The sequence below is a fragment of the Culex quinquefasciatus genome, chromosome 2 (genome assembly GCF_015732765.1).
Source record: "Culex quinquefasciatus strain JHB chromosome 2, VPISU_Cqui_1.0_pri_paternal, whole genome shotgun sequence".
NCBI lineage: Eukaryota > Metazoa > Arthropoda > Insecta > Diptera > Culicidae > Culex > Culex quinquefasciatus.
Window position 1 is genome coordinate 70302111 of NC_051862.1, and position 17487 is coordinate 70319597.

General features: G+C 37.3%; 1 protein-coding gene across 7 annotated transcripts in view; it reads left to right on the top strand.

Moving 5' to 3' along the window:
- LOC6052020 (rho guanine nucleotide exchange factor 11) overlaps nucleotides 1–17487 on the top strand; it is a 174363-nt gene that overhangs the window by 45054 nt on the left and 111822 nt on the right. For 5 of the 7 annotated variants that reach the window (XM_038256281.1, XM_038256282.1, XM_038256283.1 and 2 more), the window contains 5 exons: nucleotides 3934–4132; nucleotides 4203–4295; nucleotides 10449–10506; nucleotides 10916–11049; nucleotides 12752–12931. In XM_038256281.1, the coding sequence (XP_038112209.1) occupies nucleotides 3934–4132; nucleotides 4203–4295; nucleotides 10449–10506; nucleotides 10916–11049; nucleotides 12752–12931 (664 nt within the window). The remainder of the gene's footprint in view (nucleotides 1–3933; nucleotides 4133–4202; nucleotides 4296–10448; nucleotides 10507–10915; nucleotides 11050–12751; nucleotides 12932–17487) is intronic. The other 2 variants (XM_038256287.1, XM_038256285.1) reach the window with 2 other exon arrangements.

Here is a 17487-nt window from a genome sequence, read left to right on the forward strand (position 1 = left end):
TGTGGGATGCAGACCGGCGCGCATCAGCTGGCTATTTATATGATGGAACTGATTGGGATCTTTTTGGTTGACTCGTTGTTTGAATTTAAAAAAAAATAAAGGTAAAAGATACGGATTTTTTTTTTCAGCATGGTTCTATTAGAGTAAGTCGTTCTATTGCAGGGCGCTAATATCTGGTGAACTGCCTTGGCTTCGAAAAGCTGAATTTCAAACAGCAAATCATTCATGTCGCCTTCCGCATTTGATATTGTGTCCACTATAGGGGACCTTATAGATCATTATGCGGAAAGTGAAAACCAGGAGTCCTAGAACACGTCGCCAGAACCCAGCACCGATTAATTATCATTCAAACCACTTACAATAAGGTGTTGATCGCTTCCACGAATTGTTCAAAAGAAACCGCATTTGAAAGTTTTATGTGCCAGGCGGGCACTCCTCTACAGTGCTGAGTTTGCTAAACAATCGAGACTGCTTTTTAGCACTTACCTTACCCCCAAGCCAGCCCGGTATGGTCATTCCTCAAACACACTTCCAACGGTGACTCCAACGGTTGGTCAACATGTCCCACCAAATGACTCGTGACCGGCAGCGGCAGACGGGGACAGTCAGTGTGTGATATTGAATTCATCTCGTGGACATCTCGGGCTAGATTTCTCGCTGATTAGCTCATACAACTCCGGATTGGTGATCGCGGGCACCTTTGCACTCCGCGGCCAGTTCAGTTCATCCGTTTGGTCATCAGTCCAGTCGAAAGTATTGAGCCGAATGACGTGGGCCAAGCCGTTTGCCAAGATTATCTCAACCGTGACCTGTAGACGACGGGGCCAGCGCAGCGGTGACATCGCATTTGGCAGTTCTTTGGGAAATTGGGTTATGTTGATTGTTCAGAAGTTTTTGACAAACTCTCAATATCTAAAAAAAAAAAAATAACAAAAATACCTCCTACAAATTTGAGAAAATAATTGACAAACAAAAAAGGAAAACAAAATTATGTGGGGCAATTCATCTTATTTTTTTTTAACATGGTGAGATTTCATCTAGACTTTGGGCCGATGGTTTGACACCAACTGTTGTCAAACGAACGGGGTGACGGTTTAGTTTGACACCCCTTTTACACGGAGTTTACACACACTACCAAACGTTTGTTTTGATAGTGTGCGTGGGCGCCGTGTAAAAAGTGACAGTTCGTCACTTTGTAGTTTGACTTTGACCAACCAGCGGGGTACAAACTAAAAAAGTGTCAAACGAAAAAGTGACTAACCACCGGGGGTTGAGTGTATGAGCAAAAAACAAGTGAACAAATTATCTAATGTTCTTTTTGTAAGTGCCTTTGAAACACGTTCAGAAACTTGTGGTAAAATGCAGGGCTGTGGAGTCGGAGTCGGAGTCGGAGCCGGAGTCGGTGGAGTCGGGTCTTTTTGGGGACCTGGAGTCGGAGTCGGAGTCGGAGTCGTAAAAACTCGAACAGCTGGAGTCGGAGTCGGAGCCGGAGTCGGCTAAATTGTATGAGCTGGAGTCGGAGTCGGAGTCGGAGTCGGAGCCGAAGATTTCTGATAACCCGGAGTCGGAGTCGGAGCCGGAGTTATCTTAAATTCAACAAAAATATGTTTTTTACTGTTCAGTATTTCCTATATAACAGCTTAATTTACAAAACAACTTATATTTTCAATTGATTTATCATGCCATTATGTATTTGAAGCTTTTTATTGTGATTGAAAAGCTCTAATTGTGTTATTACACTATAATCACTAAATGATAACCTCTTACCCAAGTATGTAGTATCATAATTCAAAAAATAATCAAAAAAATATTGGTTATGTAGTCAGACTATATTTATGTGCCCTTTCAATTCAAATTTGACCAAATTTCATCCAGTTATTTCTAAAAAAAGTACACAAAGTCATCTTTTACCCCGATAGCGAATGTCTTAGAGGTTTTAAGTTAAATCATTTTTTAGGAAAAAAATACGAGGTACATAAAAAGATTATAAATAGTAATCACTGTTTTCGCAGATCGAAAAAGAGTCACTGACAGTTTAACTTTAGTAACAAATAATCAACGATAATAACAATCTCTTACTTGGAACTCAACATGCGCATTTTGTTTATAACTGAGTACAAGAAAATCAAAGTGTTGCATTTAAAATAATTTAAACTAACAAAAAATGTCAAAAGAAGTTGCAACAAATTTGAAATAATCATTGATTGTTGATGTCGATGTTGATTTTAGGTAAACTATTTTGATATCGTTGCAAATTATCGTTGAACAAATCTCAAGAATTCAGTACAAAAATGAACTAATAAAAAATATATGTAGAACAAAATATAGGATTTTAATTTATTTTTCAAATATTATAAATAAAAACACAGAATCAAAATATTATCAACTGGTACGAATTTTCTCATACTGTATGTCTTACGCCAATATGACGGAAGGTGATAATCATTGCAAATCAATGTACCTTAAAAAATGAAATATTTGTGACCTAGAAAATATTGTACTTGTGGATATTTGTTTTTATTATATTTTAAGTTTTTTTCATATATTTTGATGGAGGCGCAAGATCATCCATAAAGCTTCGTTTTAGGTGAAGATTCACGAAGTATCGTGCACCTCCTTTTTAAAGCGTATAAAATTTTACAATTAAAATAAATTAAAAATTTCCAGGTTAAAATATTTTCCATGTCACAGATATTTGAAAAGGACATCTTAAGCGTCCTTTCCACGAAGAAATTGTTTAGATACATTGATTTGCAATAATAATCTCCTTCAGCCATGGCGTGATGTCCATGTACGTCTTAAAAAAAAAAAACAAACAAAAGTTTCGTTTAAAATTGTCATTTAAAAAACAAGGTGCTTGTCACTGTGCTTCTTACAAATGTCAGTCTGAAAGTGTGCAAATTGAATTTTAATGTTCAATAGATCATTAAGGCGAGATTTCTTTTAGTTATTCATTCAAAAATAACAATTTAGTATTTAAATGTATAAGCTTTGAAAAAAATATTTTCAAATTTGAGGTTAAGCAAGTAAATCCAAATTTACTTACAAAACTGTTCTTCTCAAAATGCCTCTAAAACTGAAGATATTTTTTGATTTCTGTTTCCATAACGTATAAAACTTGTAACCTAGAAACTTTTTTCCGTTTATTTACTTTACTTTACTTTTACTTAACTTATTTTTCTTGAGCAAAACATGACGCTTAAAGAGTATTTAAATAATCCTATTTATCAATATTTTATAAATAATTAACTAATAATAGTTAACTAACTTTTGAAACATTTAAAAACTTGTGGAGTCGGAGTCGGAGTCGGAGTCGGAGCCAACCATTTGTTGAAAGCTGGAGTCGGAGTCGGAGTCGGCTTGAGTTGGTAGGCCGGAGTCGGAGTCGGAGTCGGAGCCAACCATTTGTTCAAAGCCGGAGCCGGAGTCGGAGTCGGAGTCAGCTAATCTGAGAAAGCCGGAGTCGGAGTCAGAGTCGGAGTCGTTTGACATATGACCCGACTCCGCAGCCCTGGTAAAATGTTTCATGTTAGAAAGTAAAAATGAAAGTTTTGTTTAATTTAAATTAATTATAACATGTTTACTAAAAAAAAATATTATAATTTTATGATAAGAAGCTCTTTTATAAGTTAAAAAGATTCAATACAGCATTGTTAAAATAAAGATTAAAATAATAATCATGCACAAAAATATCAAATGAATTCCCAGAGAACCGCCCATATTGCCGGCAGGCCTGTCCGTTCCAATCGTTGACCCAAAAATAAACATTACGAATATTAGTTAGTTTTTTGTGCTGATTGTGTGTTTTTCATCTTCTTTTTTATTCTCTTTTTCATATTTTTCGGTTCCATTTCTTGGCTTTTTGCATGACAATTTGCCTGCCTGTGCCTGCTCGTTCCGCTATGACGCGTGTGTGTATTATGTGTCATCCAGGTCACCGCTGCACCACCACAATCGAACCTCGTCCCGGAACAATCTCAACGGGAATGCCACCCACCACCACCAACACCAGCAGCACCAGTCCCAGAACCGGCCCCAGACGCTCACGCCGACCCGGGACTCGCCGTCGAAGCCGTCGATGTCGGGCCTGGTGCTGACCGTCAACAAGGATGCCAACGGGTACGGCATGAAGGTAAGTGAGCAGAGTGCTGGTTGTTTTGTTGGAGTTTCGCAGTAGTAACTTCGTTTGTCCGTTTCCGAAGGTTTCCGGTGATAAGCCGGTGTTTGTGGAGAGCGTGAAACCCGGTGGTGCCGCGCAGAAGGCCGGACTGATGGCCGAGGATATGATACTCAAGGTAGGAATCTTTAATTTTTTATATTTTTAATACTGTTTTTTCGTGTTTATCAGTAGTTATAGAAAAAATAGAGCAAAACAACAGATGACTAGACTTAAGTTCTGTTAGTGCGATTTCAGTTAAATATACTTTTCAGGTTGATTTCACTATGTGGGTCATTCCAGGTCAACTGAGTACACTTTTGGACTCGACCTTCACCGATTTGGAACAAACTTGGAGGGAACGTTCATCTATTGAAAGTTAACAGAAATCCCAAGTTTTGTGCTGATTAGGCCATCCCTCTATTTTTGGCACCGCCCTCTTTTTTTACGATTTTATAAAAAAACTTTTTTTCTTTTAATCATAACTTTGCAACTTCTTGTGCAAAAAAACCTTCTACAGGTTGCATTTTATAGAAATTTGTCCTAGGAATTCGATAAAAATAAAATTTTAACCCTTAAATGCCCACTAATATTATATTATAACGTTTTAAGTATTAAAAATCAGTTTTGCCTAATTCCTTATGTTTTTATTTGTTTTATTTTATCACCATCGTGTTCCCCAGACAATTTTACATAATAAAAAATGTAGACCTCAAACTAAAATGAACTATTGGCGAGATACAGCGATTTTACTGAGAAAAGTTTGATTTTGCGCTGCACTCTGTCGTATGAATTCAAATCCGAAATGAAATTCTCACATATAAAAACCGAACTATGTGGGATCCATCCCTTTTTGTTGAAAAGTACACCATGTAGGGTAGGGTAGTCATCAATGAGACACTTTTGGTTTTCAACTTTCAACGATTTATCTAATTTTTTCATTAGCATGTTTTAATGAGCTTTTGGTTGCATTTTCTTTCTTTTAATGTGTTCTAACATTGACTAAAATATGAGATCGATCCGACATGTATAGCCAGAGTTATTCAACTGTCTCATTGTAGACGCACTTGGCAGGAACAATGAGATAGCTGGGGAAACATTGAGACACTCTACGAAAATCAACATTTTTCTATAAAACATCATGTTTTTGTATTGTTCCATTGCAGGTGACCTGCCTTGAACATTTTAGAGCAATTTTGCCAACATGAAACTTTAATTAACAAAAGTTATACTAAAAAATATTTATTTTTTGTAAAATCCATATATTTATACCAAATAACTTTGTATTTTTGGTCCAATGAAGTTAAACTCTATAAATATGCCAAAAATCACTTTTAATTCATCCCTCAGAAACGTCGAAAGAAATTTCAAGAAATATTAATTTTGGTGTAAATGGCAGCCTACGAGCGAAAAAGTATGTTATGTCCATAATTTACATTTACACCCCAGAATCAAACATTTATGAATAACTTTTCAAGGGAGCGTCCATAATCAAAGCCACTATTATGGCAGATGTGTATCTAGTAGACACACCTTTCCCCCAAATATGAGCCTGATTAGTTGAAACTACGACTTGTGAGAGCCATTTTATCATTGTTCCCCGTGTCTCATTGATGACTACTCTACCCTACTTCCAAGTGCTGCGCAAAATCATACTTTTTTCTGTAAAATCGCTGTATCTCGCCAATAGTTCATTTTAGTTTGAGGTCTACAATGATTATTGTGTAAAATTGTCTGGGAAACACGATGGTAATAAAATAAATCAAATAAAAATATAAGGATTAGGTCAAAACTGAATTTTAATACATAAAACGTTAAAATATAATATTAGTGGGCATTTAAGGGTTAAAATTTTATTTTTATCGAATTCCTAGGACAATTTTCTATAAAATGCAACCTGTAGAAAGTCTTTTGCTCCAGTAGTTGCAAAGTTATGATTAAAAGAAAAAGATTTTTCACGGCGTGTTTTCTGGGCAGCCTTAAGGAGAAAAAATAGTCATCACTACTTTCAAATGTGTCTTATAGGAAATTTTCTCAGCTTTCCAATGCTTCTAAGAGCGAAATGTTTCATCAGGAAATTTCTGAGATATCTCTATTTTAAGTTTTTTCTTTTAAAATCCTTGATTATCACCTTGATCCTTGTCAAATTATGTGTTTCATGTGTCTTTTACTCATCAAAATGTGCAGAATAAGACAAGAAACAACTTTGTAGAAGGTTGCAAACCGCTAAACATTTTGAAAATTAAGTTTTAACCGATTTTTTGGATATGTGGGATTTATTCAAATATTAAAATAATAAAATCGTATTGAAATATTATTTTTAAAAGAACAAAAAGATTATTACATAATTGATGTGTACAAATAACACCGACCGAGCCACGTAGCCCAGTGGTAACGCTTCCGCCTCGTAAGCGGTAGATCGGGGTTCAAATCCCGGCTCGGACCAACACAACTGGTGATCTTTTCCCTTCTGGAATCGATTGCTTAGTAAAGGGAAGGTAGTGTATCGTCACAAACTGGACCTTATCACGACACCTTAGGGAGGCGACCTGTGGAATGTTAACATAAACCTTAACATGTTAACATTAAGTTGAGAATGAAACTGCCACTGAATCCGCTTTGTAAATGCCGGCCCCGATACTCTTCAAGGGTGTTCCCCTCAGGAACTGGGAAAGATTTACTTTTTTTACAAATAACACCGGTCTGCTCTGATCCAGCTTGGAATTAGCTGATACAACCGAAATTTCTACAGGTTTGAGATTGATAACCCTATCACACAAGACAACAAGATTTTTTTGAATAAATATAATATTTCCTTAATCAAACACTAAACAGTTGCATGGATACAAAACATGTTAAATACTAGAAATTAAACTGCAAATTACTGTTGCGAGCTTTAGGAGAAATACTTTTGATTAGTATGAAATGATTTTTTTAGTTTTTTTGTATTAAATGATTAAATGATTAGCAATATTTTAGAAGTTATAAACTTGATCTCATCTTCAACCTCATCTATAAAAAAAATATATATATATTTCTTGATTTTTTTTTCAAATAGTTTGATAAGAAAGTTTCTGCTTGTTTTTTTTTTGTTAAAATATTATTTTTTTGTTCAAACAAAAAAAAATGTTTGTGACGGTGTTTTCAGCATTCTGAATTGAAAGACTCGAATTTAAGTGCTACTTTTAAGTGCATTTTCAACAAAAAAACATTTTATAAAATTTAATTTTTTATTTTATACTGATGAAAATATGACTTTTGAAGGTGCCAGGTTAATGTTTGCTTAAGAAAATATCAAATTTATTCATTAAAATTCAATAATACCATTAACAATCACAAACCTGCCATAGTTTCGGTTGAACAAGCTAAATCAGAGAAGACACGTGTTATTTGTACACAAAAAATATGTAATTATCAAATAATTCTTGTACAAAATATATTTTTACACTGTTTTAAGATTTTAATTTCTGAATAAATCCCATATATTCAAAAACTTAGACAAAACATGATTTGCAAAATGTTTAGCGGTTTGCAACCTTCTACAAAGTTTTTTTTGTCTTATTCTGCACATTTTGATGAGTAAAAGACACATGAAACACATCATTTGACAAATTTCCTGGACTGTTATTTAAAAGTTTCCAATAAATAATAAAGGAATTTAAAACCAAAAACAATAAACTAGAGATATCTCAGGAATTTCACGACGAAACATTTCACTCTTAGAAGCATTGGACAGCTGAGAAAATTTCCTATAAGACACATTTGAAAGTAGCGATGACTATTTTTTCCTGATAAGGTTGTTCTAGAAAACACGCCGTGGTTTTTTAGAAAATCGTAAAAAGAGGGTGGTGCCAAAAATAGAGGGATGGTCTAATCAGCACAAAACTTGGGATTTCTGTTAACTATCGATAGATGGACGTTCCCTCCATGTTTGGTCCAAATCGGTAAAGGTCGAGTCCAAAAGTGTACTCAGTTGAGATGGAATGACCCATGTTTTAGCTTTGGAGAAAACCACTCGAGTCGGGTATTCCATTTGCAGCCTTAAATAGTGATGGTTTGGAAATTTGGTGTTAAAGGAATTTTTATTTTAAATTAGACGCCCGATTTGATGGCGTTATCAGAATTCCGAAAAAAGTATTTTTCATCGAAAAAATATAAAAAATATAAAAAAATAGTTTCAAAAATTCTTCAATTTTTTTTTATTCGGCTGTAAAAGTTTTTAAGACTTGTAATTTTATTGGAAATTTAATGTACTTTTCGATTCTTCAAAAATAAAGAAGGGTCATTTTTTTTCATTTAGAACAAAAAAAAAATCATTTTAAAATTTCTAACTTTGCAATATAGCACCGCAAAAACTTGTTTTGCGCAAAAAAAGATGTTGTTGTTTGCTGACGTTTGCTTCTTATTGCAATTATTTAAAAAGTTAGGAAAAGTTAGAGAGTTTCAAATCAGTAAGTCTTTCTTGAAATTTGGCATAATGACGTTTAATTTTAATTATAAGTAAGACCGTTGCAAATATTTTTTGAAGTATATGTCTCTCGGCTCTGACCAAAGTCGAAAAGGAGGCAAAAAAATATAATAAAATCAAATTACAAGCCTAGGTTTCAACATTTGGATGAAAAAAAAAACATTTCGTGGGACTGCACATTGGTATTTCCTGAAAATTTAAAATGTTTTCAAAGGACCCAGGGTAGGTAAACCATCACCATCGCACTATCATTGATGTATATTTCGGTGCGTTCCTCGCAGGGTAGGTAAACCATCACCATCGCACTATCATTGATGCATATTTCGGTGCGTTCCTCGTCTCTTAAAACTTCTCTTCTCTTTCGCAGCCGAGTGATGGTCGGCTTGCTATCGCGAATATCGAAAGCCCATCACATCGACGAGATATACCCTATCGCTTGCTCGGATGGAACTATCGTTCCAACCGGAGAGGCACGCACACGAAATTGCTGTATACATACACTGGAGCTCACGCACACAAATGAACTCATTTCTACAGGGCTTACGGGCGAGAGAATTTCACGATTGCTCTTTCTCTTGCTTTTGAGCGAGGGGACTGGCTGTGTGAGAGATTTTTTCCGTCTTACGCATCGGTTTGTTCGTTGCTCGCTATTTCATCGGCGTCGTTTTCGCTTCGCTCTCTTGATGCAGTTTTGGAAGAACGCCGAAAATTTGATGATTTGAGCGAGGGACGATATCTAAAAGCCCTCGGCCATCGGCGAGGAAATGAGAAAATACCAACCCTGGTTCCTCGTCTCTTAAAATTTCTCTTCTCTTTCGCAGCCGAGTGATGGTCGGCTTGCTATCGCGAATATCGAAAGCCCATCACATCGACGAGAAATACCCTCTCGCTGGCTCCGATGAAACTATCGTTCCAACCGGAGAGGCACGCACACGAAATTGCTGTATACATACACTGGAGCTTACGCACACAAATTAACTCATTTCTACAGGGCTTACGGGCGAGAGAATTTCACGATTGCTCTTTCTCTTGCTTTTTGAGCGAGGGGACTGGCTGTGTGAGAGATTTTTTTCCGTCTTACGCATCGGTTTGTTCGTTGCTCGCTATTTCATCGGCGTCGTTTTCGCTTCGCTCTCTTGATGCAGTTTTGGGAGAACGCCAAAAATTTGATGATTTGAGTGAGGGACGATATCTACGATATCTGGGTCTCGTGGCGCAGGGGTAGCGGCTTCAGCTGCCGATCCGATGATGCTATGAGACGCGGGTTCGATTCCCGCCTTATCCACTGAGCTTCTATCGGATGGTGAAGTAAAACGTCGGTCCCGGTTTCTCCTGTCTCGTCAGAGGCGCTGGAGCAGAAATCCCACGTTAGAGGAAGGCCATGCCCCGGGGGGCGTAGTGCCAATAGTTTCGTTTCGTTACGATATCTAAAAGCCCTCGCCATCGGCGAGGAAACGAGTAAATACCATCCCTGTCAAAGGAGTTCAAATATGCTCAATATGATTATAAACGCAGGCAAATGCATTGTTACTGGTTTTCAGTTGATTAAACTTCAGTTTTCATTACAATTTTGAAGTTTTACGAAATAAACGGGGCAACATTAACTTTGAAAAATATTTGCAACGGCCTAAAAAGATTGTAAATATTATAAATTTCATATTTTAAATGTACAGTAATATTTCAATCGTTTCGGCATTCTTTAAAAAATGCGCAATTCGATAATGTACCATCCCACTCACCATTCCTGCTTCCACGCCAGATGAACGTCAATCTTACATTTTTCTTTCTCTTCTCTGTTTTTCTTGACTTTGTATCCCACTCTAGGTTAATGGAACAAGCGTACGATCCTCGACGCATACGGAGGTGGTGGAGTTGATCAAAGGTAAACAAAACAAAAAGTGAAACCAAGTTAAACAGGCAAAGTTAAGAAGTCATCGTCCTTCGGCTCTATTCTACGATAAATAAAAATTAACAGAAACACGATCAGATTTCATAATTAAACTTCAGCTTTCCTCGGCTGCGGTCGCACTCGTTCAATTTGCATTATGCAGTCACGTTGCACAATTAGAAAGTTTAGGCTTCGGCTGATTGAGTTATTAAACAAGTTGACGCGACAAGGCGCGACAGTCGATATAAAAATAGCTTCCCCTCTAAGTTGGTGAAACTAAACAACGAACGGTCAAGTAAAGGAGCTGAAGAGATTGACTTCCAACGCGCAACGATACTAAGATAAGATTGTTCACATAGTTGCTCGCACCATCCCTCACTTTGCTTATCTGTTCTTCTTCCAGCTTCCGACATTGTGGAACTGACGGTGCAGCGAAGTAACAACAAAATGCAGCGGCCATCGCCTTCGACGACGTCCATCACGCCGACGACGCCAATTGCGCCGCGAAACAGCATCACCGCGCCCGTGCCCGTCGATGTAAGTTTCTGGGTATCAGCAGTCCAGAGATCTTTGGGTTGTTTTGCGGTTGAGATCATTTCCAAAAAGTAGGATGATGTATTAGGGTGTTATATGGTCGCGCGGAACAAAAAAAGATGTCTAAGTTTTTAGGGACCTAAAATAAACACAAAATTGGGAATGATTGGTTTAGTCCCCACTTGACGCATTTCGATTAATGACCCAATCTGCCAACACAAATAAAATCGGAAAAAAACTCTTTTGTGATTTTCATGATTTTTTTTAATGGGTAATGTTGATCCCAGGTCACGAATCCAAGGATTTGTTTGTATCGTGCATCAGTATTTAGTTACTAAAAAACGTTACCTAATCCACCCTTTGGTGGTTTGTGCCTTCCTCACATTTAGAGGGTAATGCTATCCAAAATTGATACAAAAGGGCGGACCTTTCAGTGTTCTATCAACTTGATTCATTATTCATACCATCAGATTGGCTAGTTAGATCTTCATAATTCAGGGCACTTATGTGCTTATAACTTTTGATTGGGTTATCATATCTTGAATCTTTTGAACTTGTTGAAAAGGTCTTTTTATTACCTATTCAACGATAGGTCGCATGATAGATCCGGACAACGTTTTCATCAAAATATCTGAGATCCGGCCTCCAAAAAGTGTGTAAATAACACATAAGTGCTAATAACATTGGATAGGGTTGTAAGATCTTCGATGTTTTAGGCTCATTTGAAAGGACTTTTGATTATCTAACTAACGACGGGTCGTACGATGGACCCGGACAACTTTTTCATCAAAATATTTGAGATCCGGCCTCTGAAATGTGTACAAATGACACTTAAGTGCTCATAACTTTTGATAGGGCTATCAGATCTACAATGTTTTGAGCTCATGAGAAAGGTCTCTGAAATACCTTTCTAAAAATGTATGATCACCACCTTTTACAATCTTTCAAACTTTAGCCAGAATCGTTTTTTTAGCATAACTTTTGAAGTGCTTTACTAAACGTTATGAAATTAACTAGGGTCTTATGGGACCCCAAGACGAATCGAATGAGACCAAAACGGTCCAAATCGGTTCAGCCAGTCCGGAGATAATCGAGTGCATATTTTTCGGTGCACGGACTCACATCCAGACACACGCACATACTTTTGTTCAGAATTTGATTCTGAGTCGATAGGTATACATGAAGGTGGGTCTACAAGGTCGAATTAAGAAGTTAATTTTTCGAGTGATTTTAAAGCCTTTCCTCAGTAAGGTGAGGAAGGCAAAAAGCGTACCATCGTTGGATGGGTAATCAAAAGACCTTTCCTGAGCCCCGAGAGTGTTAGTTGTAGAGCAGATAAAACATGGGCTATGGCAGACCATAATCAACTTTTTTCAATGTTTTTTTGCGTAAAATTGCGATAATTGCTCGTGACGGTTACATGAAAACCCCATACTTAAATATTTTTTTTTTATAATTCTGGAGCAACATTTGAAAGGGGCGGTACAACATTGATCTTATGACCTTTCATTATACGTTTAAATGGGACGAATTGCAGACATTTTCACACTGTCATAAATAACCCCGCAAACATTACATTACTGAATACCGCAGATGTAATATTTTGTAAGTGATGCGAAATTAAATATCTTACGTCTTTGAAAAGAGATGATTGTTGTTGTTACATTTCATCGGCATCATCTAATGATGAACTCTTACATTTTAGCACGCCAAACAGCGCGAGATGGACATCCAGCGGATAACGACGCTCCGACTGATGCTGGAACAGGAGCGGAAAAACCAGGAAAATCTGCTCGCCCGCAATAAGCTGTGCACGCCGGAGATAATACGGGCGGACGCGACAATCAAGAAGCTGCAGGAGGAGATCAGCCAGATGTGCGGAGAGGTAACGCGAATAACGCATGATGGCACGGCCCTGCCTTTGCTTGTCTGTTGTTGTTTTTCCCTACATTTTTCCCGTTTCGTTGTATCGTTAGTCGTTTACAAGTTTTTTTTTCTCGAATTCGTCGTCATACCTTTAAACTTTCATTATTCGCTAGATTCAGAATGCATCGAATGTCCGGTCTTTGTTTATCTGTTCCGTTTGGCCGCCGTCAGTCAGCTAGACTCGCCAAAAGGCAGCCACAGATTGTCGAATGTTTATTAATTTGAGCGGACCCCGAACTCGCACGTGGGCCGCCGCAGAGATGAATCGCGCGCGCTCCTTCTTGCCACCCACAACTTGCCAAAGATTCAAGCATCACACAAAACTCGCCTTAAATAATAACATTTGTGTTAGTCGTGGCGCACACAAACACAACCACCAATCTAACAACTAGCAACAGTAATACAATCTCATGCCATTCAATCATTCACCATAGTTGTGGCCCGCCCGGAGTTGATCTCTGTGCAGCTGTGCACTCTGTGTCTTCTACCTTCTGTAGTCTATGGTCGCCGCTAACGTCCTAACCAAAAAAAAAAGCCTCGCCGCGTGACCGCGACCGCCAAGCGATGTCGTCGTTGGATTAACCTTAAAACAAACCATCTTGCCTAACCTCGATGCAACTACCCGTTTAGATGTTTTGCACTCTTTGACTCTGCTAGTTAGTCCTTATCGAGATATTTTTTTTTATTGTGTTCAACCGAGATTATCACTTATCGCTCAAGATGAGAATAATTAGAAAGAGTTGTAATTACAGAGTTGCGGCAGAAAAAAAAAACAATAGTTAAGTTCCCACCCGACCCTTGATAAACATTCACTTCGACAGACGGAAGGCAAAGTTGATGCGTTGAAACATTAGGGGGCATGCTAAATGGCTCGCAGTTTGATTATTTCAATCGAGAATGATTAAGTCAAGTAGAGTTACCGGTTTTCCTCCTGTTGATGATTATTTGTGTGCGTGTGATATTTTTATTTCTTAGATTTTGATTATTTGATCATGTTTTCCAGTAGATTGATTTGCCAGTGTGATATTTCTTTCATTTATAGATTTGTTTGCTAGTTCAGAAATATTCTCGTAGCGTAAGTTTCCGAATTCTTGATTATTGATTTGATTGAATAACGCAGTGCAACAGAATTTAATTTTGTGTGTCTCTCAAAGACCAAGACCAATCAAATCAAGTTCTGCAAAATTCTAGAATCATCTAAACATCCTTACAATCACTCCATAAAAAGAATCGTCCCAATTGGTTAGGTTTTGCTCGGGAACTAGTTGAAGTTACCGTTCCAACATTTTTGGGGGGTTGGGAGTTGGAAATAACAATTACTTTAGCTAACAAACTTTGTTCTCGAGAATCAATGGGTTAAATTGTTGACTTTTTTTTGTCTCATTTCGACCAGGGCCCCAATACACTGATGTTACTTGAGCAGGGAAACGTTAGCAGGGAAAATTTTAGTTCTCGTATTGGCCACCAGATGGCGTCATTGAAATCCAATTTCCCTGCTCACTTCACATCGTCAGCAGGGAAAAAAATGTGAAGACAGCAGGGAAAGTGAAGTTTCCCTGCTAACGTAAATAGGTTTTTTTATCTATAATTTTTATCGTAAATGCAATCTTTTCAACAATATATTTGCTTTGATGTATAATTAGTTTTTTTTACGTATTTCAATGCCTTCGAAACTGAACAAATATTTTCCCTGCTAACGTTTCAGTTACTAAGCCAGAAGAAAATTCATAGTCATGGATCACAAAAATCGGCGTTTTCAAACCAAAATAATAATTTAAGTTTAAATTTACATTCAAACTTTTATACAAAGTTACTCAAATATGTTGGTGTAATATATTTTTAAATCATTCCTGTTCTTCAAGTGTTCAGCAGTGAATTCTATCATTGGGGCGTGGCTTATTATTGTGATGAGCATTTTCCTTGCTAACTTCACAGCAACCAAGCTTTTTGTTTTTTTATACAGGCTGTAGAACTATTTAAAAAATAAATGAGTAGGTATCTATTTAATTTAACACTAGCACATTTTACTATCTTTTCATTAAAGTACAATTGTAATGTAAACTCAAATAAATATATTGTTTGAAATAACAATATCACATCTTTTCTGGTTGGATAACTCTTAAAGATTTGGATTTCCTTGCAAATATTTATTTACCATTAACCGCTTGATATTAGAATTTAAATTTTTTTTTCGAAATTTATATTTTTTTAGACAGATGTCCCAGAATCAATTTTTTAAGTGAAGTCCCAGATAAATTAAAAATGTTTTCCCTGCTTACGTAACAGTTTACTGAGTTAAGTGTTACTTCAGCAGGGAAAACGTAGGCCACGTCCCGCAAACGACCCACAACGTCGTCAGCAGGGCAAATAGTTGTGAAGACCGCAGATTTATGTTTTTTTACAGGGCCATGTATGGTGGCAATGCTTTCACCTCATATGCAGTAGTTAGAGAGTTCAATTGCATTTGATATTTTTTCCCGAACTTGTATGGACACCTTAGGGAAATCGACCAATATAGTAGTTTAACATTAACATGAATCATTTTATCATTACTTAAGTAATAACATTGCCACTGAATCCGCATTGTAAATATCGCCTTGATTCTCTTGAAGGCTGTTCCTCTCATGAACCAGGAAAAACTTTTTTCTGTTTTTGTAATTTCAAGAAAATATTAATTTGTAAGCAATATATCTAATTGAAAAAACATGAAAGCCACAAAAATATATCATGCCCCAATATGTTTAAACATATTAAAAAAATAGGCAGATTTTTTCCCTGCTGACTTCACTTTTTTTCACTGCTAACAACGTTGTGGGGGCGTGGCCTACGCTTTCCCTGCTGAAGTAACACTTGGCCCAGTAAACTGTTACGTTAGCAGGGAAAACATTTTTGATTTGTTTGGGACTTCAGTTTGAAAAAAAATCAATCAATTCTGGAACGCGTAAGCAGGGTGATTTCGTCCGTGACTTCAGCTAAAAGAATCAATTATGAGACACGAACATTGTTGGAATTCGAGCGAGAAGAAGGAAAGCATTTCTCGCTCGCGAACGAGGGAGAGAACTTGTAGTACTTTTCTCTTCTCGCTCGCGCTCGCATTTTCGTTCGCGTTCTCGCTCTCGCCGCGAGCGCTCGCGAGCGCCTCGTGCTAGCCGTTCGCCCCCAAGCTAGCAATTTGATTATCAGGCTTATGAATACGAACCAGGCGATGGTATAGAGGTGTAACTTCAATCGCTGTGTTGTTTTTTGTTCGTTTCTAACACGTTCAACTTCTCGCGAACGGGCAATTCTGGCTCGCGAGAAAGCCCGTTCGCGAGCGGAGGAGAACACGAGCAATCGGTGAGTTTCTCTCGGCAGCTCGAGACTCGCGGCGAGAACTCGAGAGAGAGAAAATTTTCTCGCGAGAGCGCGATAATACCAACACTGGACACGAATTTAACTTTAGAAAAAAATAATTAATTTTCAAATAATTCAAATTGATGTCGCTAGGAGTTTTGGCCTTAATGTTCCATAGTTTTTGTAAAATTGCTCTAAAAAACATTCTAATGTCAAGCGATTAATAGTAAAGAAATTATTGAAGGAACTCCAAATCTCTAAGAATTTGCTTTTTGCCTTCCTCACCTCACTGAGGCAAGGCTATAAAATCACTCAAAAATTGAACTTTTTAAATAAGCCTCCCAGATATACCTTTACGTATACATATCGACTCAGAATCAAATTCTGAGCAAATGTCTGTGCGTGTGGATGGACGTAGAATTTTTTTTCTCACTCACTTTTCTCGGAACTGGCTCGACCGATTTTGTCCGGATCTATGTTTTTGGATTTGCCTTCAGGTTCTTTAAGTCTTTTGCCTTCCTCACTGAGGTAAGGCTATAATCCTGCTCTAAAATTGAACTTTTTATTTAAAGCTCGAAAACCCACCTTGATGTATACATATCGACTCAGAATCGAAAACTGAACAAATGTCTGTGTGTATGTGTGTGTGTATGTGTGTGTGTATGTGTGTGTGTATGTGTGTGTGTATGTGTGTGTGTATGTGACCAATAATGTCACGCAGTTTTCTCAGCACTGGCTGAACCGATTTTGACCAAACCAGTCGCATTCGACTTGGTTTAGGGTCCCATACGGTGCTATTGAATTGTTTGAAGTTTCGATAAGTAGTTCAAAAGTTATGTATAAAAATGTGTTTTCGCATATTTTCGGAAGTTAAATAAATGGCAGTAAACTGAACCAAACATCATCATGATATACATCGTTAGTTAGGTAATTGAAAGACCTTTCCAACGAGTCCAAAACATTGATAATCTGGCAACCCTGTCTCGAGTTATACCCACTTAAGTGATATTTATGTACTTTTTGTAGCCGGATCTCACTTAAATGCATGTAAACAATGTCCGGATCCATCATCCGACCCATCGTTAGTTAGGTAATCAAAAGACCTTTCCAACGAGTCTAAAACATTGAAGATCTGGCAACCCTGTCTCGAGTTATAACCACTTAAGTGATATTTATGTACTT